Source organism: Myodes glareolus, chromosome 18 (assembly GCF_982192425.1).
Source record: "Myodes glareolus chromosome 18, mMyoGla1.1, whole genome shotgun sequence".
NCBI classification, from domain to species: Eukaryota; Metazoa; Chordata; class Mammalia; order Rodentia; family Cricetidae; genus Myodes; species Myodes glareolus.
The window spans coordinates 34,573,651-34,598,607 of NC_142043.1; the positions used below are offsets into that span (position 1 = coordinate 34,573,651).

The 24,957-nt window shown below is 40.2% G+C and overlaps 1 protein-coding gene and 1 pseudogene across 2 annotated transcripts in view; both read right to left on the reverse strand.

Annotated features, from left to right (window-relative positions):
* The window catches only part of Uggt1 (UDP-glucose glycoprotein glucosyltransferase 1), a 128,151-nt gene that overhangs the window by 45,963 nt on the left and 57,231 nt on the right, over positions 1–24,957 (reverse strand). For both annotated transcript variants that reach the window (XM_048430379.3, XM_048430378.3), the window contains exons 15-19: positions 23,609–23,694; positions 15,444–15,579; positions 14,056–14,187; positions 11,408–11,572; positions 6,329–6,449 (exon numbers count right to left, since the gene is read on the reverse strand). In XM_048430379.3, coding sequence (XP_048286336.3) covers positions 6,329–6,449; positions 11,408–11,572; positions 14,056–14,187; positions 15,444–15,579; positions 23,609–23,694 — 640 coding nt within the window. The remainder of the gene's footprint in view (positions 1–6,328; positions 6,450–11,407; positions 11,573–14,055; positions 14,188–15,443; positions 15,580–23,608; positions 23,695–24,957) is intronic.
* LOC125397951 (RNA polymerase II elongation factor ELL2 pseudogene) lies at positions 2,998–5,643 on the reverse strand (annotated as a pseudogene).

Here is a 24,957-nt window from a genome sequence, read left to right on the forward strand (position 1 = left end):
GGATACGGGTACCTGCCTTTTTGCTTCTCAGCCCCCATAGGAAAGCAGAGCTGTCCCATTGCATGTTCCTGGCTCTAAAACAACAGAGCCAACTGGTCATGGAAGCAAATCTCTGAATGCCAAGGACAAACAGAACATTCCTCTCTTAAAGTCGATACTCTCAGGTAGTTAGTTTGTCACAGCAATATAAATCGGACAATGGCTTCTTAAAAAGGTCCCAGGCCATCAAAGGTCAGAGAAGGATAGTCAGGATAACAGTGCTCTTCACTGAGCCCTGTCCTGGCCGAGTGACAGACAGGAGACCTGCCACTGTAGCACAGAATGAAATACAACCTGACCCATGGCGCTGCTGCCATGCTCTTTAAGCACTGCTGCTCCAAAGACAATTTTCACATTTTACATTTATTTATTTTGTATTTTCTTTTCCTTTTCTTAACTCTCAATCTTCTTGTCTCTGTTACCTAAGAGCTGAAATTACAGAATGTACTGCCATACCCAACCAGCCTACCATTCCAGCTTAATTAAAAGTAATGAAATCTTATGTGGTACTGCACACCTTTAATACTAGCACTTGGAAGGCAGAGGCAGGGACAACTCTGAGTTCAAGGCCAACCTGGTCTATAGGTGGCACGTCCTCTTCTAGCTAGGGCTATATAATGTGACCCTTAAGCACACAATCACACACACACACACACACACAAAGAGAAAGACAGAGAAAGACAGAGACAGAGAGACAGAGAACAAAGACTCAGGACAACACATTGTGAGACTACACTGACTTCTGAAGGTAACACCTGGCCTGTGGAAGGACTACTCCGTTCACTTTCTCAACAGGTTCTTCACACCCAAATTTCTGTGGTGCTAGGGAACTCAACTTAGTGCTTTGTACGCACTAAGCTAGCACTCTTATCAACTGAGCTACACCGAACTTTCTAGATCTCTATCTTACTTTTGTTTATCTTTTCTTCCCTCTCTCCCCTGCCCAGTGCTAGGAATTGAACTCTGGGCCTTGCATATGCTAGGCAAGCAACTAATAGCTAAACTAATCCATAACCTTTTTTTTTTCTGAATCAGAGTCTCACTAAATTGCCTATGTTAGCCTTGAACTCATTAAGTAGCCCAAGCACGTCTCAAACTTGTAATCTCTCTGCCTCAGCCTCCCAAGCAGCTATGATTACAAGCTTGTATATTTTCATTATACTGATCTATAACAACAAAGGCTTCATATGTCTTTTCGTCCCTATGGAAGACTCATAGCAGGCAAGTGATGAGAAGTTCACCTTATTCCCAAGTGTGGTGAAATGCCACTGAGAGTCTGGAACAGACTGCTCAAGGGTACACCACAGCTCTTAAAAGCTAAAGTTGTAGAGAACACCCAAATATCCATCGACTGATAGTAAGGAACAGAATATTTAGTAACTAAGAGAAATAAAATACTGACATGTTACAAGATGGATGAACTATAGGAACAGGCTAAAACATAAATGAGAAGCCATGCACAAAGGCTTCCCAGTTTTACGGAATGTCCTGAATAGGCAAATCCATAGAATCAGAAAGCAGATAGATAGAAAGGAATGAGGGAGGGGGAAATGGAGCAACGACATGGAGAAAAAAGTTTATATAGGGGCGATGATAATCTCAGTATTGGACAATAGTTACAACAACAAAACTTTTGAGAATAAACCAAAAGACATCAAATCATGTATTTTTGGTTTTTTTTTTGTTTTGTTGAGACAGGGTTTCTTTGCCTGTCCTGGAATTCACTCTGTAGACCAGGTTGGCTTCGAACTCACAGAGATCCACCTGCCTCTTCCTCCCAAGTGTTGGGATTAAAGGAGTGCACCACCATGCCTGGCCAAATCATGTATTTTAAAAAGCTGAATTTGATGGTGCTAGAGAGATACTGTTGGTTAAGAACACTGGCTGCTCTTCCAAAGGATCTGAGTTTGATTCCCACCACCCACATGCTGACTCACAATCACTTCTAACTCCAGTTCCAGGGGATCTTCTGGCCTCTGTAGACATCCACATGTAGATAGTACACATACATACATGAAGGCAAACACACATACACATAAAATTGGGGCTGGAGAGGTAGCCAAGTGGTAAAGCACTATACCTTTTAGCAAGTATAAGACGCTAGAATGATTAAAAAGTGCTGGGGGAACTCCTTCAACCAATAGCATTTAAGATACTGGCTACTTTGGGCGTGGTCTCATGTACTATAGAGACAGATGTAAAGCATATGAGGGCCCCTTGACTGCCGGATTCAGTTCCAATTACCAGAGCACACAGAGGGCTGCGGATCGCTACTCTTCCTGTGAGTTTACCCACTAATAAATAAACCTTTGTTATACTCCATTCTGAACTAGTGTGGAACTCATCTGTACAACAAAAAAAGAGATAGAATAAAACACAGGTTGTGTTTCATGGCATATGCATTATAGCTCAACAATTCCTGCCCCGCCTCCACTCCTTTTAACATGGTGAGTTCCAGGCTGGCTAAATTCAGTCTATACCCAAACTTGTAATCCCCCTCCTCAGCTTCCCAAGGACTAGCACTAAAGCCATGTTTTACTCTGCCCAGCAGAAATTACTACATTTTAAAAAGGTATCCTAGGGCTTCAGAGTAAGTCTAGTTGATGTACTTGTTGGGTTCTTACTCAGTATTGACTCTAAATGAGGACGAGGACCAAAGAACTAGCTAGTGCTCTGTGGCTATAAGGTGCCAATACAGGTCCATTCTTATCGTCTAGTGGCATCATATATTTCGCACTTAAATGGCACAGGATATTTTTTTATGGTTCATAGGTTTTACCCAGAAAAAAATAATCCCTATTTACTCATCTATTTGTTGGGATTCTAGAGACAAACATCTTTATTAAAGAGAGTACCAAAATTTCAGCAAACACTTCAACAGGCTTGTAAACACAATGCTTCTCTTTTTAACCAGAAGCATTTTGACAAGACAATTATCATAAGACTACACAATCTGAATCAATATTAGCTCAAAATCCTTTTATTTTTGATCACATAACTTATGCTCCTACATAATCAAACAAATGATAGTTTAAATCAGCACCAACAGATAAACTCCATGAAATAAAAGTTTGTGCTGTTTCATGAATCATAGGATGCTATGGTTAAATATATGTGTGCTCCTTGTTATAGTCCTGATATTCAGGATGAAAAATACATCTCATATAGGTAATAGTTTCTCTGCAAATGTCTTCAAAAAATACATTACAGTAGTATATAAATAGGTTATCTACATACTTAATTTTGTAATTTTGCCCCCAAACTATAGATGTTTCATTTTTATAGCATATCCATTTTTGTCCAACATCAATAAAGCTGACACACTGTTGAGATAGAAATGCATTTGTCTTCTATAACAGAAACAGCAATAGGACAGAAAAAGACAAACAATACACCAACAACCTAGAGGAATATCATCAGCTATTTAACCTGAGACCGAGAGCGGCAGCTCACACCCACAGTAGCACTGTATAGCAAGTCAGTCCATATGTATGAATGTGCATAGCCATCTGTACGCTCACATACTTCTGCTTTTCAACCCTCCAAAACAGTGTTTTGATTTTTTGTATTTTGTGTAAATGTCTAAATATCTTACAACTTAAGGCAAAGAGTTTGTATTAAGAAAGGCCAGAAAATAGGATTTTGTTTATCCAAAAGCATTTTTCTTTGCACATTACTGTTTTGTTTCAAACACACACAACTCTTAAGTGTAGACACTGCATACTAAACCTCATCTCTAATGACAAACACAAGTTTTCAATGAAAAGTCTTCCCAATATCTAAAACAAATAAAACAAACAGGAAAAAAACAAAAACCCCCAAAACAAAAAACTGCAAAACAAAAAAACCTGCTTCTATTAACAAACAAGTTGGGGGGGAGGGTAGGAATCTGCTTCAAAATGCAAGGAAGTAAAATGGAGTGGGAACCTGTCACTCAAGCTCACTAGTACTGAAACTTTCAACAAGCTAAGTTTCATCTTTTAGAATCTTAAAAAAGCTTAAGTTACTTCACATATTTTGGTTCAAGCAGAGTTCTAGTGCCAGGACTGTGCTTACTGTTAGTTAAGTTCCCTGAGTATCTTTGATGTGAACCAGTTTATTCTGAAGATACTCAAATCTGTATAATTCTTCATGGTAACCGGGACTGCTTGATCTTCCTAAACTCTTGTGAGACGTTTTCAAGAACATTCTGGTACTCTTTTGAGCTCAGAGAAAGGCATTTTCATTGTGCATACAGTTTGATAAATCTCCTAGCGACAGTCTCCATCCTGACATGCAAAGTCCTGCATTCAGCATACTCAGTACTGAAAACACCCCTGTAACTCCAGTGTTGAAATACAGTTACTGAGTAATCAGCGAGTTCAACTGTTGAAGAGGCTCCATGGAAGCAGTGCAATCTTCTTCAACTTCTTCACTGAGACACGAGTGGAGTTACTCAGCTTGACACTGATTTCTCTTTGATAGTTTTCTTCCAATGTCATACTTTTTTATTTGGTCCTTTTCGTTAGGAGTTTTAGACTTTTAGACTTTGTTTTACACCATTTGTGAAAAACTAGATGATTTTCTTTCATAGGCTTTGGTGGATACTTTAGCAGATCTAGAAGAGTTTCCAGACAAGTCCTAAAGATTTGTTTGTCTTGCTGGTCCTCAAAGACACTACCATTTTGACTAAACTGTGTCTTGAGTTCGCTAGCCTTCTGGAGCGCCTGGAGAATAGGAATTGGAATTTATCATCTGAGGAGGATTTGGGGCAGGCAGGTGGGTTAGGAGCATGGGGATAGCAGCAGCTGCAGAAGGCAGTAAAAGGCCTGCAAAGAATTTTCACTGGTGGGCTTCGAACGGCCACTTAACATCAGTGGGCTCTCGCAAATCACGTGAGATATTCAAGTGGTTTTGTTCATTAAAGGATCAATGAAATCTGAACCCAAAGACTGCTTCTGAGGAGAAGATGCCGCACCTCTGCTGGGACACACAGGGCATTCTGATTGCCTTGTGCCAGGGCACCAAGATGGGTTTAGGTTTCAAGACAGCATTAACTCTAATGACCATCTGTCTGTCTAGCCATATCCTGGCCAGTCTGAATGAAGCTCTTAAACATAACCCTTTAAGGCACAAGAGAGGTCCTTAGGATGCAGCGTAGCCATCTGCTGCAGAACTGCTCCCAATGAGCTTACTTTTTGACTGACACCATCTTTCTGCAGTTGAGCAAGCAGTTTTTCTCATAAGCCTTTAGCTCTCATAAGTAAATGACCCGGTCTCAAACGGCACTGAGAAACATTGCTGTCACCAAGTATGTGTCTTTTGAACTATATTTGCAGGACTCATGAGAGCTGACATTTTTTTCTTAGCCATCCCATCTGAGATGGCTTGAGGAACTTTCAGATTTGTACTCTTTTCCTACATATAGTCCACAGAGTTTGTAATGTTTACGCTTTGATAATGGGATTCCTCCCCTGTAATTCTTTTCCATGTAATTGCATTCTTTCCCATGTAATTGCATAGGACTCATTTCCTACACATGTATAAATGTGAAGCAGTTGAGCTGGGTGGCTTTAGGGCTGGAAAGTGTTACATCAAATTCCCCTCAGGGCTATTAGCCCACATTTCACAAAGAGATAGGAACTTCACTGAGTTATTTTGTGTGTGTGTGTGGGGGGGGGGAATTCCGACAAGCTAAAAAGACAGAAACAACCTTGGAGTCCTTAAAACTGAACTGAAGGTCAAAAAGGAATTCAATCCCTGTGGCTCAGTCAAGTCTCCAGTGTTCAGATCACTGTCTTGTAAGCTTCTCAAGCTGCACTGTCTTGCCCCCGCCACCCCAGCCCATAAAGTGCTACTCCTCCCAAAGGCCCGTATCACACCTTAAACTTCTGGGGGGTGCCACCCAGGTCCCAGTTCCTACAGTCACCTCCACAATTGTAGCCTTTCTGCTGCAGATATAATGTAATATACTGCTCCTGGCTAGACCTCCTCCCTTTCTTTCTCTCTCACTCTTTTTAAAGATTTATTTATTTTTATTTTATGTGTATGAGTGTTTTGACTGCATGGACGTATGTGTCTGTGCCTTTGGAGGCCAGCAGAGGGAGCTGGATCTCACATCCCAGTTTTCTGCAAAAGCAGCAAGCATTTTTAACCACTGAGCCCCAGAATTTGTCTTTGTTATAAGGAAATCTCTGTGAGTTCAGAAGCATGTATCACAATTTTGGTCTACCATCTTAGCATTATAATCTAACAAAAGCAGGTGAAGCACAATTCAAAAGCTAGGAATCGTTACTGAAATGCTCCTTACTGCTGGCTGTTAGATCCAGATACTCTCGTTTAGCAGTCAAAATCCGAGAATTGATTCGTGGAACAACATTTGGTTGATTCATGATATATTCTACCACATCTTGATCATGTGGCAGTTCACCCTGTAAGAAAAAGAAACAGAAGGGTCAGGAATGTCATAGGAAAATCAGCAATAATAATTCACTAGAAATACAGCATTCATAGCTTTGTAACAGTTTGCTATAGTGTGGGTGCATACACACACAGTATCTTGAACTCCATCACCACACAGGGGTGCTGGGGACATTCATAGAAAGACAGGGCTCAGGAACAAGAAAGATGAGTCAGCTTTCCCATGGTAGGAGGCCCACAACCACTCCGTGGAGTCTCTTCTCTCTTTCCACCTTTCCAAAGGTCCTAGGGAATCAAACCCAGATTGTTAGACTGGCCCAGCAAGCTCCTGACTCACTGAGCTATTTTGCCAGCCCTTGAATTCAATTTTATATGAAGTATAAAGTAAGGGTCAAATTTTGCTCTGCAGTTAAGTGGATACAGAGTTTTCCAGTATCATTTGTTTAAAAGGTCAGAAAATATTTATTTTTGGCTTTTCAAAAGAGAGTTTCTCTGTAGGCCTGGCTATCTTAAAACTGCTCTATAGTCCAGGCTCACCTAGAGCCTACAGAGATCCGCCTGCCTCTGCCTCATAAGTTCTTGGACTAAAGGTGTACACCACCACTGCTCAGCTGGAAATAAAACTTTACAATAAATAGATTTGTTCTAAATGTCAATATAGAATCTCTGTGAGTTCAAGGCCAAGCTGGGCTATCTAGCAAGTTCTAGGCCAGCCAGTATTACATCGTGCAACTCTGTCTCGAAAACAATTATCAGGGTTGGTGAGATGGCCCAGTGAACTAGGAGCTTGCTGGGTCAACCTGGCAGCCTGAGTTTGATATCCCATGTGATGGTTGAAAGATCTAAACTCCACAGTTGTCCTTTGACTTCCACACACGTGTTGTGGCATGTACATCTCCAAACAATAACAATAATTGGAACAATTGTAAATTAACTCAAAATAGGTCAAAGATTTACCCTAAAGATTTGCAATCATAAAAGTTTTAAAAGAAAATACTAAAGAAAATTTTCATAATAGCTGAGGAATGATTTAGCAGTGTTTCTTGAATAAAACAATGAAGAGTACAAAACAAAATGAAAGAATAAAGTCCATCAGAATGGAAACTTTCATGCATCAAAGGACATTATCAAGAACATAGAGGACTAGAGGTGTGGGTCCAATGGCAGAGTGCTTGCCTGGCATGCACAAAGCTCTGGCTTCAGTCCCCAGCAGGATTCATTGCAGGATTAGCCAAGAGAGCCAAGGGATAGACAGAAACCCTCTAAACAGCTGCTGAGAGGTGAGTGAATAAAAGTAAACACACACACTTACACATACACACACACACATATGCATGCACACACAAAATGATAATAAATAAAAAATGTAAAAGCCGGATGGAAAAGATCTACAGGACAGTGGCAAGGCTTGTATAAAACTGTGACTGAAGATTGCTAATTCACTGAACACTGAAAGGGGCAAGATTTCATGTTCTGTATCTTTCACTATAAGTCAGGTGTTTAGTTACTTTTCTATTTCCATGACAAAACACCACTCCAAGGCAAACTAATAAAAGAAAATGTTTAATTTAGGGTTCACGGTTCCAGAGGATTAGAGTTCATGATTATCAGGGCTGAAGGATGGCAACAGGCAAAAGGTCTGACATTGGAGCAGTAGGAGGCAAGGAGAAATAACTGGGAAAATGGAGTGGGTTTCTGAACTCTCAAAGCCCACCCCCCAGTGACACTCCTCTTCCAATACCCGCTCCACATATCCTAATCCTTCCCCAATAGTTTCACCAACTAGCGACCAAGTTTTCAATGTACACACCTATTAGGGTTATTCTCATTCAAATCACCACAGAGGTAATGGATTCAAGTTATAAAAGAGGATATAAAGCTAATAGCTTCTCTAGGTCTAATTTTATCTTAGATTTTTTTTTTGGTCGATAAAAGCATTAAAATATATATGAGGGGCTGGAGAGATGGCTCAGTGGCTAAGAGTACTGGTTGCTCTTCCAGAGGACCAGGGTTCAATTCCCAGCACCCACATTGCAGCTCACACCTATCTGTAACTTCAGTTCCAGGAGTTCTGACATCCTCACACAGACATACATGAGACAAAACACCAGCACACATAAAATAAAAGTAAACAATTTAAAAAATTACGTGTTTATATCTACATGTAGATATATAGATAACAGTGAAAATGCAAACCCCAATGTGAAGCTTTGGAGTTTCAGAATGATGTTCTAACTATATAGAAGTTCACTAAGTTGTATTATCTTTAGATCTGCTTAATTCTGGTGTGTAATGTTCTTTACTTGCAAGTGTTAAGTAATAAATTTTTTTAAATAAAGAGTTTTAAAAATCAGCTTTTAAAATAACAAAAAATTTCAATATTTCAATTTAAGGTTACAAGCATATCATTGTTATTTGATATTTAAAATACTATTTGAGGATGACATTCAGAAGACACAATAAAGTAAAAATCTCCTAGCCAAAGAAACTTTAATATTACAAACACACACACACACACACACACCACCACCACCACCAACAACAACAACAACAACAAAAACAACAACAACGACTGTCCCAAAACTCAGAAAATTAACTAAAGACTTGCAAAATTCTGAGGTACTTTTACTGAAGGAAATGCCTGAATGTTAGTAGGAAAACAGTTTTTATGACTCTTAACTTGCCCTTTTATACTCTACCTTTCTCTAACTAATAAAACCCTTAATAAATCAACAAATCACCAAAAGAAGCAACCCAGAGTTCCCAGGGCTCTCTTTATTTGAGCTGAGTAACACTCAGTAGCTTGTCTCCTGGGATATTTGCAAACACAATCAGGAAAAAGTGCTTGACACATCAGATGGACTAACGAAACTGGCCAAACACATAAACAGCTAGAGAGCGAGATGCTCCAAGAGCTATCAATTCCCGACGCACTCTCCAGAATCTAAAGCACGATGCCCAGAGTACTGCACATGCTCAGGAAAATTCACAGAAAGGATTCTGATGACTAACCTTGATAATCTGTGTAAGCAATAACGGAAGGCTAAGGCTGGGCTGTGGCTGAGTGTTTCCTTAGCAAACACGAGGCCCTAAGGTTCAGCCTCCGGCACCAAACACACACATAAGAACCTAAGCACAACTAACTGTCAATGCCTACCTGAGTACTCAACCCAAGCCTCAATGTGTACACAGAGATACTTGGGAAAATGTGTTCACTTACTAGCTAGCTAATTAGCTAAATTAGCAAATACTTCAGAGTTCATGCACAATAAAGAATCTATTTAAGACGGTAGTTATAAAACAAGTAACAGCTGTAAGAACAACAAGAATGAAAATTTTTCTTGGTTCAGGTTCAAAGAGTTATTACAGCTAAAATGTTCAGTTACAATAAGAAAATAATACTAAAACAATTCAAAAGAAAAAATATACATATACCCAAAACAACAATAAAAAACCAAGTCGCCAATATATATTGTTCTTGCAAAAACCAAAAACAGTAGACTTAAAACACATAATTAAATAATCTATAGTAAGTAACTAGAACTAAAATAATCTATAATAAGTAACAAGAACTAAAAGAAACCATGGCTATGAAACTCATCATCATTAATAGTATCAATAAAAATAAAATATGTAAAAGGACCAATTAAAAATTAGAGTGAAGAAAGGCTGATTGGCAACTGAAGGTCAGTCCAGGCTAACACAAAAGCCCAGTTTGAATATAGACAAAGTGACTGGTCCCTAGGAAATAAAAGGAATCACAAACATATGTTGTGACTACAATCCCTGGAACCCAAGAAGTAACTTCTTAGGTGGTGGGAGAAGCATCTTTGTTATTCACAGTGGGCCTCTCAGATCACACCAAACATAAGGTAAAGCAAAATAAGCCTCAGTTTATGCTAACACAGTAACTCAGATTTGGAGATGAGAGGACTGGAATGTGATGGAAGATCATAGCAACCGGGGAGCAGCCAGACTCCTGCAATCTCCTACAGAGATGTTCAGAGGGTCAAGTCCACAGACAGAAAGCCAGCTGCTAGTGGCTAAGAGGAGGACAAAATGGGTTGTGACTCCAACTGGAGAGGGACTCTTCTAGCATTGATGATGTCATCTGGAACTAGAGGGGATGGCCAAACACCTGTGAATGTACTCAAAATCACGAACTTACAAATTTAAAGAAGTTTAGAACTCGGGGTGTAGCTCAGTGGTAGGCTTAACTAAGCTAGTGTGCATGAGGTTCTGAGTTCCATTCCTAGCACTGCAAGTAAATAAATGAACGAAATGAAAACCAATAAAAAATTGAGTTTTACACCATGTGAATTACTGCTTCATAACTATTAAGTAGCATTTATATAGAAGCAAAGCATTTTTCCAAAGTCAGAATTCCTTATAAACTGAACAAAATGTCTCTTAAAAATTTCAATAATTTTTAAAAGTAAATATTTAATCCTAAAACCAACAGAAGCTGTTATTTCAGTATTTAAGGGGGTTTTCCTTCAAATAAGACTTTCTGAGAATTTGCAAACCTAGTGACCTGTAGAAAATACTAAAAATTTTTGTTTGTTTTTTTTGAGACAAAATTTCACTCTGTAGCACTGTCTGGCCTAGAACTCACAGAGATCATCTGCCTCCTCCTGAAAACTAAGACTAAAGCCAAGTGTCACCACGGAAGGCATAACACATAATTTTACTACTGACCAAAAAAGCTACAAAGTGGGCCTGGAGAGATGGCTCAGAGGTTAAGAGCACTGGCTGCTCTTCCAGGGTTCTGAGTTCAATTCCCAGAAACCCCATGGTAGCTCACAGCCATCTATAATGAGATCTGGTGCCCTCTTCTGCTGCTGTGCAGGCAAAATGCAGGCATAACACTGTATATATAATAAACAAATAAATCTTTAAAAAAAGAAGAAGATGAAGCTACAAAGTATAAACCATTTGCTTTCAAAGTTGGCCTGAAAATACCACTCACCAAATATACTGCCCTTTGGAAGAAGGAAGTGGTTTCCAAGATCTTGTGCATTGTAATGGTTTCCAACTCGTCAGGGTCCAACTGTTCCTTTTCAAAGGGCATGCCATTGAACAAGACAACAGGCAGGGGACCAACACCAGTCTGCTCATAGTAGCCTCTCGCTTCCTAGAAAACAAAGGACAAAAAGAAAGCACATGTTCCCCCTCGTGATACACATAGAACAAATTTACATGCCTGCTTAAATTTAAAAAAATAAATAAATAAAAAAGTTAACAGGGCAGGCAAGATGACTTAGTAGGTAAGACACTTGCTTTGTAAGACCGGTGACCTGAGTTTGATCTCCAGAACCCATGTAAAAGACTCTACAAAGTTGTTGTTCCTCCATATGTGTGTACACAATAATAATAAATAAAAATAATTTTTTGAAAAGAACAAAAGAAGGGCTAAAGAGATGACTCGGTCATTAAGAGCACTTGCTGCCCTTGCAGAGCACCTGGGCTTTGTCCGCAGAACCCACAAGGTGGCTCACTGCCTGTAACTGCAGTTCCTATGAGTCAGACGCCCTCCACTGGCCTCAGTGGTCTCTGGCACACAAATGGAGCACATATATTCACAAATACACACACACAAATAAATAAATCTTCTTTAAAAATAGAAGAGCATAGCAAAAGAAATGACTAAAGATATTTTTTTTCTTTTTTAAGCAGTATGGAAAACAGATACTATCTAAGTTCTTTTTAAAGAACGTGGTATCATAGTTAAAATCTTACTTGGTAAATGTGAAATTAAATTATTGAACTTTAAGAAACAAAAACTTTACAGACTAGCGAATGTGTATATGTCTGTTTACGTGTGTGAACAGTCCGCCAGGCTTCTAAAACTGCATCATGTATACAATGCTCATTGCACAACAAACTTCCTGCAATTTTTGGGAGTAGATTCTTCACTACCCCAGTACAGTGCTTACTGGCAGACAGGAGGCTCAAGTCCAGAGGATAAAAGAGCCCTGGAAACTGGTAACACAGTGAGTGGTAGCTGCAAAGAAACAAGAGCTGAGCAAAATGGGCTGAATAAAGCAGAGATCAGCAAGCTGCTGCAAAGGTCACTGCAGCAATTGGGAGCACACAGAAACTTGTCTCCAGTTTCCTCTCCTCTGCAGAGACAATAGACTTGCAGGCCTGTCCTCAGGCTCGGGGCTCTGTCCTCAGGCTCGGGGCTCTGTCCCCACTCACCCACATTACAGCTCCTCCCTGATTAGCCCTACTTTTCCCACCTTATTTGCACACTGATCTTATTTGCACACTGATCTTATTTGCACACTGATATTCAGCCACAGACATTTCTTTAAACTTGGGCACTCGGGGCTGCTGAGTCCTAACTGCTGCAGGCAACAATTGAGGAAGGGATGGCAGATTTCAGAGCCCAGCTCCAGCTGCTTCTGCCTCCTTCAGAGGAAGAAACTAAAGAGCTCAGCATCCAGCTCCTAGCCAGGCTGCTCACTAGAGAAGCAAAACCGCTTTCAAGAATTGCCATAGACAGATCTCTGGCGCCCTGTGACTGCGGCTTCTGTCCCAGGCTGGGAGCCCACTCCAACCTGCCTCAAGGACTCAACGCCAATCCGCAGACAGAGGGATTCTTTCCAAACCTTTCCACACTAGGTCAGGCTGTAAAAGGGAATTGGCTCTCGCATTCTTACCTTGCTTTACTAAGTTTTGGCTATTAACTTTTATAGCACTTTCTAAAAACTAAAGTACAGTAAGTGTTTTGTAATATTCTCACAGGGTAAGAATATGCATTGTTTTGGTTGTGGGTATGTAAATATGTACAAAGTATTTGGTTTTATGTCACCCCAAAAAAGCTGAAGTTTTCTCTTCTTTCACCTTCACATGAGGCTTAAACTCAGGTTGCCAGGCTTACATAGTAAGCATCTGTACCAGTAAGCAATCTCACTGGCTCTGGTTATTACATTTCCTTCCTTTTTTGTTTTGTTTTGTTGTTTTTTGAGACAGGATAACAACTCTGGCTCTCCTGAAATTTGCTCTGTAGACCAGGCTGGTCTCAAACTCAGAAATCTACCTGCTTCTGCCTTCAGAGCTCGGGGATTAAAGGTGTGCACCTCCATAGTTGGCTAGTTAAAACAGACACATCTGGAGCCTGAACAAAGATGTAAAGTCAAATAATACATATTGTGCCATGCACCGCCTTCTGCTTCTACAATTCCAATAGGTTTTATTCAGAACATACTTCATAGAAGTACAACTACTATACTGAAAAAGTAATTGTTTTCCAATTTAAAAGTTAACATGCAAGTTAAAAAAAAAAGTACTATTTTCTGAACTAGAATCACTTTTCAAAGACTGACAAGTGAGGCCAGATGTGGTTGCAATATGCCTTTAATCCCAGCACCCAGAGGGTAGAGACAGCTGATCTCTGTGAGTTCAAGGCCAGCCAAGGGCTGCATATTCAGATCCTGTCTGGGGGGGGGGGGGGGGAGGTGGGAACTAAAAAGCAGTCTGTCTACATTTTGAAATGCTAGGTACTGAGTACTTTTATCAATATCCCACTACAGACACCATCCAACCCAAGGACAGTCTACTTCTGCAGTCAAGTCAAAATACCAAGGAACTAAGTTCTAAAGAATGTGTTACCTTCCGGTTCTGATCATAAGCAGAATCAATCCCCAGAATGCTATTCACTTCGACATACGGGTATTTCTTCTCCAAGACACTGACCACATGCTCCACTTTCACCTTTTCTCCAGTCCTCACCTTGTTATAGATCTAGAGAAAGAAAAACAAGTAACCAACTACACTTTCAAATCCAAATTTCAAATGTGAGGAAGTTTCTAAACACATTAGAAAAATAAGACTACTTTTATTAAAAAGCAAACTGGAACTTCTTAGCAACACTATCATTTCAATATTCCTTATAAGATATCTTTGATTAAGAACCGAAGATTTTTCTTTCTTTCTCTCTTTTGTTACGATATAGTATCATCACAGTATCATCATGAAGGCCGGGCTAGCTTGGAACTTGCTATGTAGATCAGATGGGTCTTGAATTCAGAGCTCCTGCAGCTGAGTGATGGAACTACAGATTTCTTCAAATAATCTTCTCAGTTCATGAATACATTATAGCCCAAATGTGGTGAGAAGGGGTGCAGGCAAAAAGGTTTAAGGAGTATCAGAAGCCAGGTGTGGTGGGTCATATCTGAGATAGCCAAGTCCTGGGAAGATGAGGGAAGCAGACCCAGAGGTTTTGGCTAGCCTGGACTATACAGTAAGAACTTATCTCAGAAGACAAAAAAAAAAAAAAAAAAAGGAACCAGGCATAGTGCTGCACAGCTAACACCGCAGCACTGTGGGAGACAGGAGAATCAAGAACTCAAGTTCATATTCAACTACACAGTTTTTCCAAGGCTAGCCCTGATTATATGAGACTGTCTTAACAAAAGCGAAAAGAAAAAAGGAAGGAAGGAAAGACAGGGACAAGGAGAAAGAAAAGGAGAAGATGAAAAAATAACATAAGACAGTCTCAAAAGAAAAAAGACTGATTTAAAAGAAAGAAAAGTAGAGAACACCACATTGCCCAAAAGCATTAACTGATGACTTCACAGAATCAAACTGCAGAGGACTCTAACATGTACGCTATTCTCACTCTTCAGGAATCGCATCTGATGACCGGCACTCTGGCTTAACATGCCTGACAACCAAGTCTGATCCTCAGGTCCCATGAGAGAAAAAGAGAACCCACTCAAAAGGTCATCCTCTGGACCTGCATACATGTACCACAGTACATACGTGCCCCTCCCCCCAGTAACAGATTCTAAACATTAAAATAAACAAAGCAATCTATTATTTTCACATCAGTAAATTAATAACGTATAAGGAACCCTGAAATATAAAACATTAGAATTTATATAAGAATATACTTTACCTTTTCTCTTTACATAAGTACAAAATACTCCAACCACAGACTGTTTTAGAGTGAGTTAAATTTCTTAAAAAGTATTTGCCATTTTGAAAAAAAAACATACATGTGTGAGAATCTGGAAGGCGTGATAACCATCCACTTCTTGGACAACATAATTATATGCTCTCAGAACAGCAACTCCAGCATCTTGCATCCCATCAACATCTTCCGAGTCATTGACCACAAAGATAAAACCAATCCTGCAGAGAAGAAGAAAAGGGGTATTTTAAAGAAGGCAATCAGCTAGAGGCGGTGGGGTGCCGCTGCCCACTTCTAACTGAGAAGTACAGTGTACATCCACTCTAAACAAGGCTGGCAAAGCTACATACACATCATTTTAAAAACACAAGAGTAGGGTCACAAAACAGGTTAGGCTTTTCCACAGTGAAGGCTCTTAAAGAGCCTTGACTAGATTTCTTTACTGACATAAAGAGCTTGCTACAGTGATAGGTAGAAATTCTGTTCTGCTTTTAAGTCGGGAGGAATGGAGAAACAGTTCAACTAGTAAGAGCACTGGATGCTCTTGCAGAGTACCTGGGTTCTGTTCCCAGCATCCAAATCAGATGGCTCGCAACGGCCTCTGGCTCCAATTTCAGAGCATCTGATGCCCAATTCTAGCCTCTGTGGGAACTGTGCATATGTGGTGCACACACAGACAAGCAGGAACATACACATAAAGAATAAATACATTGATTTCAAAAATCCAGAAATTGGAGCCGAAGAAAATGTAACTAAAACAATATAAAAGGAAGCCAGGATCACAGTGCACAGCTTTAATCCCAGCACTCAGAAGGCAGAAACAGGAGGATCTCTATGAGTTCAAGGCTAGCCTGCTCTACAAAACAAATTCCAGGGCAGCCAGAATTGTTACACAGAGAAACCCTATCTCAAAAACAAAAATAAATGGAAGAAAGGAAGAGAGAAAGAGAGAAAGAAAGAGAAGAAAGTCAGTCAACTGTCATATATCACACAGAGACGGATAAGTATGAAGACTTTCACTGGGCCGTCTGGGCACCTAGACTAAGAACAATGCAGTAGAGAAAGTTATACTAGCAAATGGTACTGAAACAACTGCACAAGCGAAGTAATAAATTTAGATATAAATTTACCCTTCACAAAAATTAACACAAAACATACAACAGATGTAAGTGGAAAACAAAACCTACAAAGTCCTGGAAAATATCACTGGAAAAAATTGGTTGGTGGCCTCAGGTTTGGCTAATGACAGGTTAGATCAAAAAGCATGATCCAGTTAGGGAGATGGCTTCACAGGCAAAGTGCTTGCTACACAAGCATGAGAACCCAACTTCAGATTCCTAACACCATGTACAATAAACTGGGCATGGGGGTATATATGTCTGTATCCTCAGTATGGAGGTGAAAACAGAAGAATCTTGCTTGGCAGGAGGCAGGAACTCTCTGGCTAGCAGCCTACCCAATCTGTGAGATCCAGGTTCAGTTAGTATAGTGGCAATGACTTAGGGAAACACCAACATCCACTCTGGTGGACATGTGCACACACACACACAGACACACAGTTATGAAATGACTGAGAAGGCAGACTTCATTAAAGTTTAAAACTTCTCTTTAATAAACCTCAAATAGTAGTACATGCCTTTAATCCTAGCGCTTGAGGAGGCCGAGGCAGGTGGATCTCTGTGAATTCAAGGCCAGCCTGGTCTACAAGCTGAGCTACATAGTGAGACGCTGTCTTAAGGGAAAAAAAAAAAAATCAAACCCCACACAAAAAGTTCTTGCTTTCAGAAAAAGAAAAAAAAAAGCCTACCAAAAGAAGTAAAGGAAAAACCATAGACTAGCAGAAACTCCTTGAAAAATAGCCATCTGAAAAGGACTGATGTCCCAAAGTAAAATGACTCAACACTAGCATCAAACAACGCTTTTACACAGGTTAAAGAAGCTGCGCATGGCAGCGCAGTTGTAATCCCAGCACGTGAAATGCTGGGGCAGAAGGACAGTGTGCGTGCAGCTAGCCTGGACTATAAACCAAGTATTAGGTCAGCCTAGGCTATACAACAAAGTCCTGTCTCAAAAAGTCCACAGAAACAAACAAACAAATGAAGTTTTCTGTCTAGATACTCACAAAATAAAACACTATGATCCTAAGCCATTACAGAGTAATAAACAGTGACCTATCGCTATATATCCTCTCAAATGGCCAAAAACTACATGTTAGTGAGAAGCAACAGGACTCTCAATTCATTGCCAGTGAAAAAGCAATGGTGTAGACACTTTGGAAGCCACTTTGGCTGGTTCTTAAAAACTTAAAACCTAAGCATATAGTCATCACACAGTCCAGCAACCCTGGCAACAGAACTTTGTCCACACAAAAATCTGTACATGGCTATTTATAAGCTTTAGTAGTACCTGGTTAGTTTTCATCACTTGATACAAATCTAACCATATCTCGGAAAAGAGAATCCCCACTAAGGAACTGCCTCCGTCATATTCTCCCGTGGGTGTGTCTTTTCTTCATGAGTCATTTATGTGGGAGGACCTGGCCTACGGCTGGTGGTGACCCCTTGGCAAGGGGTCCTGGGCCATGAAGAACAAGACAGTAAGCATCTGTTCCTCCATGTTCTCTGCTCCAGTTCTGCCTGGAGCTTCCTTGATCGCTCTTCGTGCTGGACTCTAAGTTGTAAGATGAAATAAGCCCTTTCCTTCCTGAATTGCTTTTGGCATGGTGATTATCACAGCAACAGAAAGCAAACTAAAACAGAAACTGGTACCAGGATCGTTGGATACTGCTGTGACAGACCTGGTCATGTTGGTTTTGGAAGGCATGTAGAAGTGTGTAGACCTCTGGGCTGGAAAACGCATTGAGTGCCCAAAGTTTAATGGGCTATTCTGTGAAAGCTTGGAAGATAAGGTTGTTGAAAGAAATGTTTGACTAGTGAAGTTTCAGAGAGAAACAAAGACTCTGTCAGGGATAGCATGCAAACATTCTGAATTAGGAAAACATAGTTTCTGGTCAACCAAAGAATTAGTTGTGATTAACAGAGACCAGCACCATTGAAGTGAAGCCTTGGCTCTCCAAGGACAATTAATATTGATTATCAGAGGTTGAAAGATCAGTTGTGATTAATAAGAGAGACCATATCACTGAGGTAAAATCTTCAAAGTTTCTCAAAAGGCAGCATATAGAAGCTATGGTTTAGAGGGGACCAGGGCTGCATCTCAAACTGGCAGCCAAACACAATGATGTGTAAGAGTATCACACATTGTACTGGTCTGGAAGGTATGATGGGTCACAGAGAGCAGCTGAGGCCTGATGCTGGGAGAGGCCAGGAAAGGTCACTGATGAAGGGACAGCCTCAGTTGCAGTGAGGTCATGAAGAGGCTGAGGCTTGACACTGTGAGAAGCTAAACGATCACTGGCGAAGATGCAGCCTGGGTTGCAATGAAGACCTCAGGACTAAAGGGATAGAGAAGCTGAGGTCAGAGTCCCTAGGAGAAGACACTGAGAAAGATGCACCCTCAGCTGCAACAGAGACGCCAACATAGTGGAAATGTCAGGTCCGTGGGAGGACCACCAAGGACAGCAGTGTGAGATGAAGTTCACCAGAGTCTGTAAGACAAGAAGTGTACTGTGGATGGTACACAAACCCTCTGGAGCCCTGAAAACCGTGAGTTCTAGACATCAGACACTGGGCTATTTATTTACACTGTTGGATTCGGATTTTGCTTTAACTTGGTTCTTTCCTCTTGGAATAAGAAATATGTACCTTATTTTTTACTTTACAGAAGATCACAGTTGAAAGAGTTTGGATTTTTAAGAAAATCTAGTTATCCTAAAGTGAATGAATCTTTAAAAACACTTATTTGTAATTATGTGTGAGTATGTGGACAAGAGTGCAGGTGCCTGCAGAGGCTAGAGATGTTAGATTTCCTGGACCTGGAGTTACAGGTGGGTGTGAGCTCCCTGTTGAGTGCTGGCAATTGAACTTGGATTCTTTGGAAGAGCAGTATATGGTATTAACTGCTAAGACATTAATCTAGATCCTGAGACTGAACTGTTAAGTAATGGAATTTTCAAAGACTTAAGGATTTTTAAAAGTTGAACTGTGCTGTATGTGATATTAATATTAACATGAGATTTTGAGGATAAAAAAGAATAGAAATGACTTAATAATAGTGATGTAATTGTGTATTAAGCTAAGTGGCAGTTGTGTTGGTAAGTTCTGTTCACTTTGAAAGAAACCTAGATAGACCTGGGAAGAAGGAATCTCAGTAGAGGAATTACTTCAGTCAGATAATCCTTGAGCACGTCTATGGGGCATTTCCTTGATTCAATGATGTGGGAGGGTCTACCCCACTACAGGTAGCACCCCCTTGTTAAGTCACGCTAGGTTGTATAAGAAAACAAACTGAGCAAGGCTCCATGAACAAACCAGTAAGCAGCATTCCTCCATGCCTTTTCATTCATCCCTTGCCTCTAGGTACCTGCGTGGAGTTTCCACCCTAGCTCCCTTTTCATGATGCTCTGTAAATTGTAAGATGAAGTAAGCCCAAGTTGCTTCTGGAACAGTGTTTATCACACAGTAGAAAGCAGACTAAAATGATGCCCATCAAAGGTGAAAGGATAAACAAAATGTAGCAAACCCACATAATGAAATATTACTCCGTGGTTAAAAGAAATTAGGAGGTTGTGGGTAGTGGTACATGCTATGGAAACTCCTGATTCAAGAAAATCAAGAGTTCTGGGCCAGCCTGGATTGGATGGATGGATGGATGGATGGATGGATGGATGGATGGATGGATGGAAATTTTGTATGAACTCTCACAATTACTAAATAACCTGAATTGCACATTGCTAAATGAAACAAGTCAGACTAAAGAGCTATATACTATATATAGCTGAGGGACTATGACATTCTAAAAAGGATAAAAAAAAAACTATGAGGATAGTTAAAAAGTCAGTGCTGTTGAAAGATTCAAGTTAATGGAGGGAAGGGCAAACATATACAATGGGGATTTTTAGAATAGCAACTTTAGTTAGTATGTATAATGTAAACAGTTAATACTCGACCTCTGTCAAAATCCATAGCATTAGCAATATGAACAATGAACCATAATATATATGTTAGAGTTTATTTAATGATAGTATATCAATCAACACAGATTTGTTTGGTTCTGGAAGTTAAACCCATGTTAGTCAAGTATTCTACCACTGAGCTATACCCTGCAGCTATTTAATCAACATGATTTAGTTTTTATTTCTTTGAGACAGAATATGTGTAACCTATATTGACCACACTAAAAAGCCCAGGCTAGTCTCAAACTTGGGATTCCCCTGTCTCTGCCTCTCAAGCGCTGGGAATACAGGCCTGTGTCAGCAGACCTACCTAACTGGGCTTCCTTCTTGTGGTTGTTGTTGATTTTGAGACAAGGGTCTCAACTGTCTGGCTGTCCTTGAACTCACAGAAACCTGCCTGCCTCTGCCTTCCAAGTGCTGGGATTAAAGGCGTGTCCCACAACGCTGGACTTGATAACTGGGCTTCTAAAAGGCAGTCTACTATAATACAATTTTATTTAGACAAAAAGAAAATTTGTACAAAATGCGTAGAACTGGAGATAATGTTAAGCAAAATAAGCCAGACTCGGAAAAAAACACGCATGCATATGCACATAGGTGCACACACGCACAGAGAGGACCCAGACACATTTAAGAAACATATATGCAAAATAAGGATAATCTTAGTTGTCAACTTGACACAACTGGAAAGAGGGAACCTCAACTGAGGAACGGCACTGTAGCCACATCTGTATGACTTTTCTTGACTGCTGATTGATACAGGAGGGTCCATCCCACTGTGGGTGATAACTCGCTAGGCAAGTGGGCTGGCTGATGATATAAAAGCCAGTTGAGCAAGCCATATGAAGCACCCCAGCAAGAAGCATTCTTTTTTTTTTTCAAATATTTACTTATTTATTATGCATACAATATTCTGTCTACATTTATGCCTGCAGGCCAGAAGAGGGCACAGACCTCATTACAGATGGTTGTGAGCCACCATGTGGTTGCTGGGAATTGAACTCGGGACCTTTGGAAGAGCAGGCTATGCTCTTAACCACTGAGCCATCTCTCCAGCCCAAGAAGCATTCTTATACATGGTCTCTGCTTTAGTTTCTGCTACGGGTTCCTGCCTTAGCTTCCCATGATGATGGACTGTAAAAATGTGACTTTGGGTCACAGCAACAGCGACACAGACACAAGAAAGGCACAAGCAGAAGCAGGAAAAGAGAAGAGGACACAGCAGAGTGATGGGGATGAAGACGAGCAACGGACAGCGACATATTCAGTCTGGAAATGTAAAAACTATGAACATATTTCTCAAATAAGAACTGTTAACAATGGACCTGATGTGGTGGCACATGCCTGTAATCTCAGAACTTGAGGGGCAGAAGCAGGAGGATCTCACTGAGTTCTATGTCAGTCTGGTCTACATAGTGAGACCCTAACTCAAAAAAAAAAAAAAAAAGTATCAGTTATCTCTGTGAGTGTGGGCAAACAGATTTGTTTTCAAGTTAACTCTTTATTTTTTAATTTTTACTCATAATATAAATCCTGTAATTAGAAAAAAAAATGGCTTAAACATCCTTATGTAGGCGAGTTGACACCTAATCACATCTCCAGAATCTCATTGTCTCTTTATAACTAAGTTCACTTCCCATCTCTAGTTTCTAGCTGGGTATCAGTTTTTCTTCAGGTAAGACAAAATCTTCATGCTTTTGTGCCTCCTGGGTAGCTCCCTTACTGGATAGCCCTGGGGAGTCCACAGCTTGTATCAGTGACACAGGGTAGGACCACATTCCCTACACCAAGAGCAAAAAGTCAACCTATCTGCCAGCTCCCCTCTGATGCTCACAAGACACACTTCCTGTGCCCAGGACTCAAGTGCCTTTGTTCCCTACATCTGTAATCTTCCTGTCCCTCAGTACAACTGTACAAATGTTTGGTTAGTGCTCACTGTGTACCATGAACCAATTTACATGTGCTCAGATCCGCCTTTAAACAAACATGGCTGTAATTTAGCAATTTATTTTCTCCATCTGCCAGGTGGTGTTCAAATCTAAATGAAAATTTTCATTGCACCCAACAATCTCTGCTTTTCTGGTCCTAATAGTCCTCCTTTTCTTCAAAGCCCCTGGGAAATCCGGGTCTTCCCTACAGAGCTCCTATTTCCTAAGCACTTGATCAAATACATTCTTACAGAGCGCCAAAGTACAGATATCATTCAGACAAGCCAATAAAAGACATTCTTACAGAGCGCCAAAGTACAGATATCATTCAGACAAGCCAATCAAATACATTCTTATAGAGAGCCAAGGTATGCAAAAGGCAAACAGGACAGATATCATTCATATAAAACTACCACAACTCAGTGTGGGGCAGTAAACATGTCATAATGTTTATTTACGAGAAATTCTTTTGTCCTTTAGTTTCTTCATTTTTAAGAACTCAGATTTCAGGAGACATAGAGGTGCATGCCTTTAAGGCCAGCACTTGGGAGGCAGAGGCAGGTGGATCTCTGTGAGTTCAACACCACCTGGTCTACAGAGAGAGTTCCAGGACAGTCAGAGATACACAGTGAGACCCTTTCTTAGAGGAAAAAAAAAAGTAACTCAAATTTTACAGCATGTAAAATTACCAGAATTATTATAGACTGTAAGGGAAAATATCGTAACACATGTATATGTAACACATATATGTAAATACATATATAACAATATGTGTATTGTTTTTTGTATCATTGTCTATGAAAAGAACAGGGGAAACCCTGCTACCTGGTGTTCAGCTGGTAGACCGGCAACACAACTAACATAGATGTATCGGTCTGTACCTACAGAAGGATACTTAACATTATAAAGCATTTAGTCCTCAAAGTCAAACAAAGCCACTAGCAAAGCTCTCTGCTGAAATTAGAAACGGGCTTTTCTATGTGGACATGCATCCAGGAAACTCCTTTCCAGTAGGAAGCAAGTGAAGACCACAAACTACTTTCACACAGCTACTTGTTAATAATTCAATGGTGGTAAGCTCCTGTGTGCTGAGAATTAAACTTAGTCCCTAAAGACACAGATGTCTTACCAAGCAGAAAATAAAACTGCCATTAGTGAATCCAGCTATTAATTATACTGCAATTCAATGAAACCAGACATGTAATTCAAATAACAAACCAAGCCTCAGCTGAATGACCCCAATGTTACCTTAATGGTATGTGATTGCTGAGGAACATCTCAGCTATGCTAATCAACTCGGTTGTGGTCTCATGCACAGGATCAACGATAAACACCTGTCAGAGTAAAAAGAAAAAGAACCCATGAAATGGCAATCACACATTCCTGGGCTAAGAGAAATGACACAAATTGTCACACATGAAGCCAATCCTTCCCAAAATACTACCGAACCACATATAAAGGGAGTTATGAATAAAAACAGCAGCTGCCACCCTCAACATTCAAAGACTGTGGTAGTGGGAAGAGAGATTTTTTTCCATGGATTTCACTGGTAACATCCACCAGTGATTCAGACTGCTGATGCCTCCCTATTCTACCATACCCTTTAAACCTCAGTTTTATCAGTTCTCACACCTTGGAAAACAGAGCTGCCTTTTTGTTATATTTGTTTCTAATTTTGAACTCAACTTTTAAACCATAACAAAAGCAATGGTGTATTAAAGTCCTCATGTGTTAACCAGCTTGTATATATTCTCTACACGATGAAGTTACTCGGACTGAGGCTGTGATTCATTTGGTAGTGTTCACCAAACATGCAAAAGGCTCTGGATTCAAACTCCAGCTGGAAACCAGGCATGGTGATGCATACCTGCTATCCTAGCACATGGGAGGTGGAGGTAGGAGATCTGAAGTTCAAAGTCATCCTCAACTATATAATGAGTTTAAAGGTCAGCCTGAGGTACATAAAAATTATCTAAAATAAAACTTTTTAAAAGTAAAAAATTAAAATTCACTCATCATAAGAAAGAGAAAGACCTGAATTCTGAAAGGAAAAGAGTAGTCTGAAAGACTGAGAAAAATACAGGATTGGCAAGATGGCTTAGTGAAGTGGTTCTCAACCTGCGGGTAGTGCCCCTTTGTTGGACGGGGAGTCGAACAACCCTTTCACAAGGGTCACCTAAGACCATCAGAAAACAGAGATACTTACATTACAATAACAACAGTAAATTACAGTTTATGAAGTAACAATGAAATAATTTTACAGTTGGGAGTCACCACAAGAGGAACCGTGTTAAAGGGTCACAGCATTAGGAAGGTTGAGAACCACTGGCTTGGTGGGTCATGTGTTGCCAATTCTGAAAACAAGTTCAATTTCTGGTTCCCACATATTAGGAGAGAACCAATTCCTAAAGGTTGTACTGACTTAGATGAACACACTGTGGCATGTGCGGGCCTACACACATGCACACGCTGAGAATTAAATACATGAAATAAAAAGTTAAGATTAAAAGAGAGAGAGAGAAGTTCAGAGGGTTCTTTGCCATATAAATCTCAAGGCTCTCCTGCCTCTTCTCTACAGCCATGAAGAGTAAGAGACA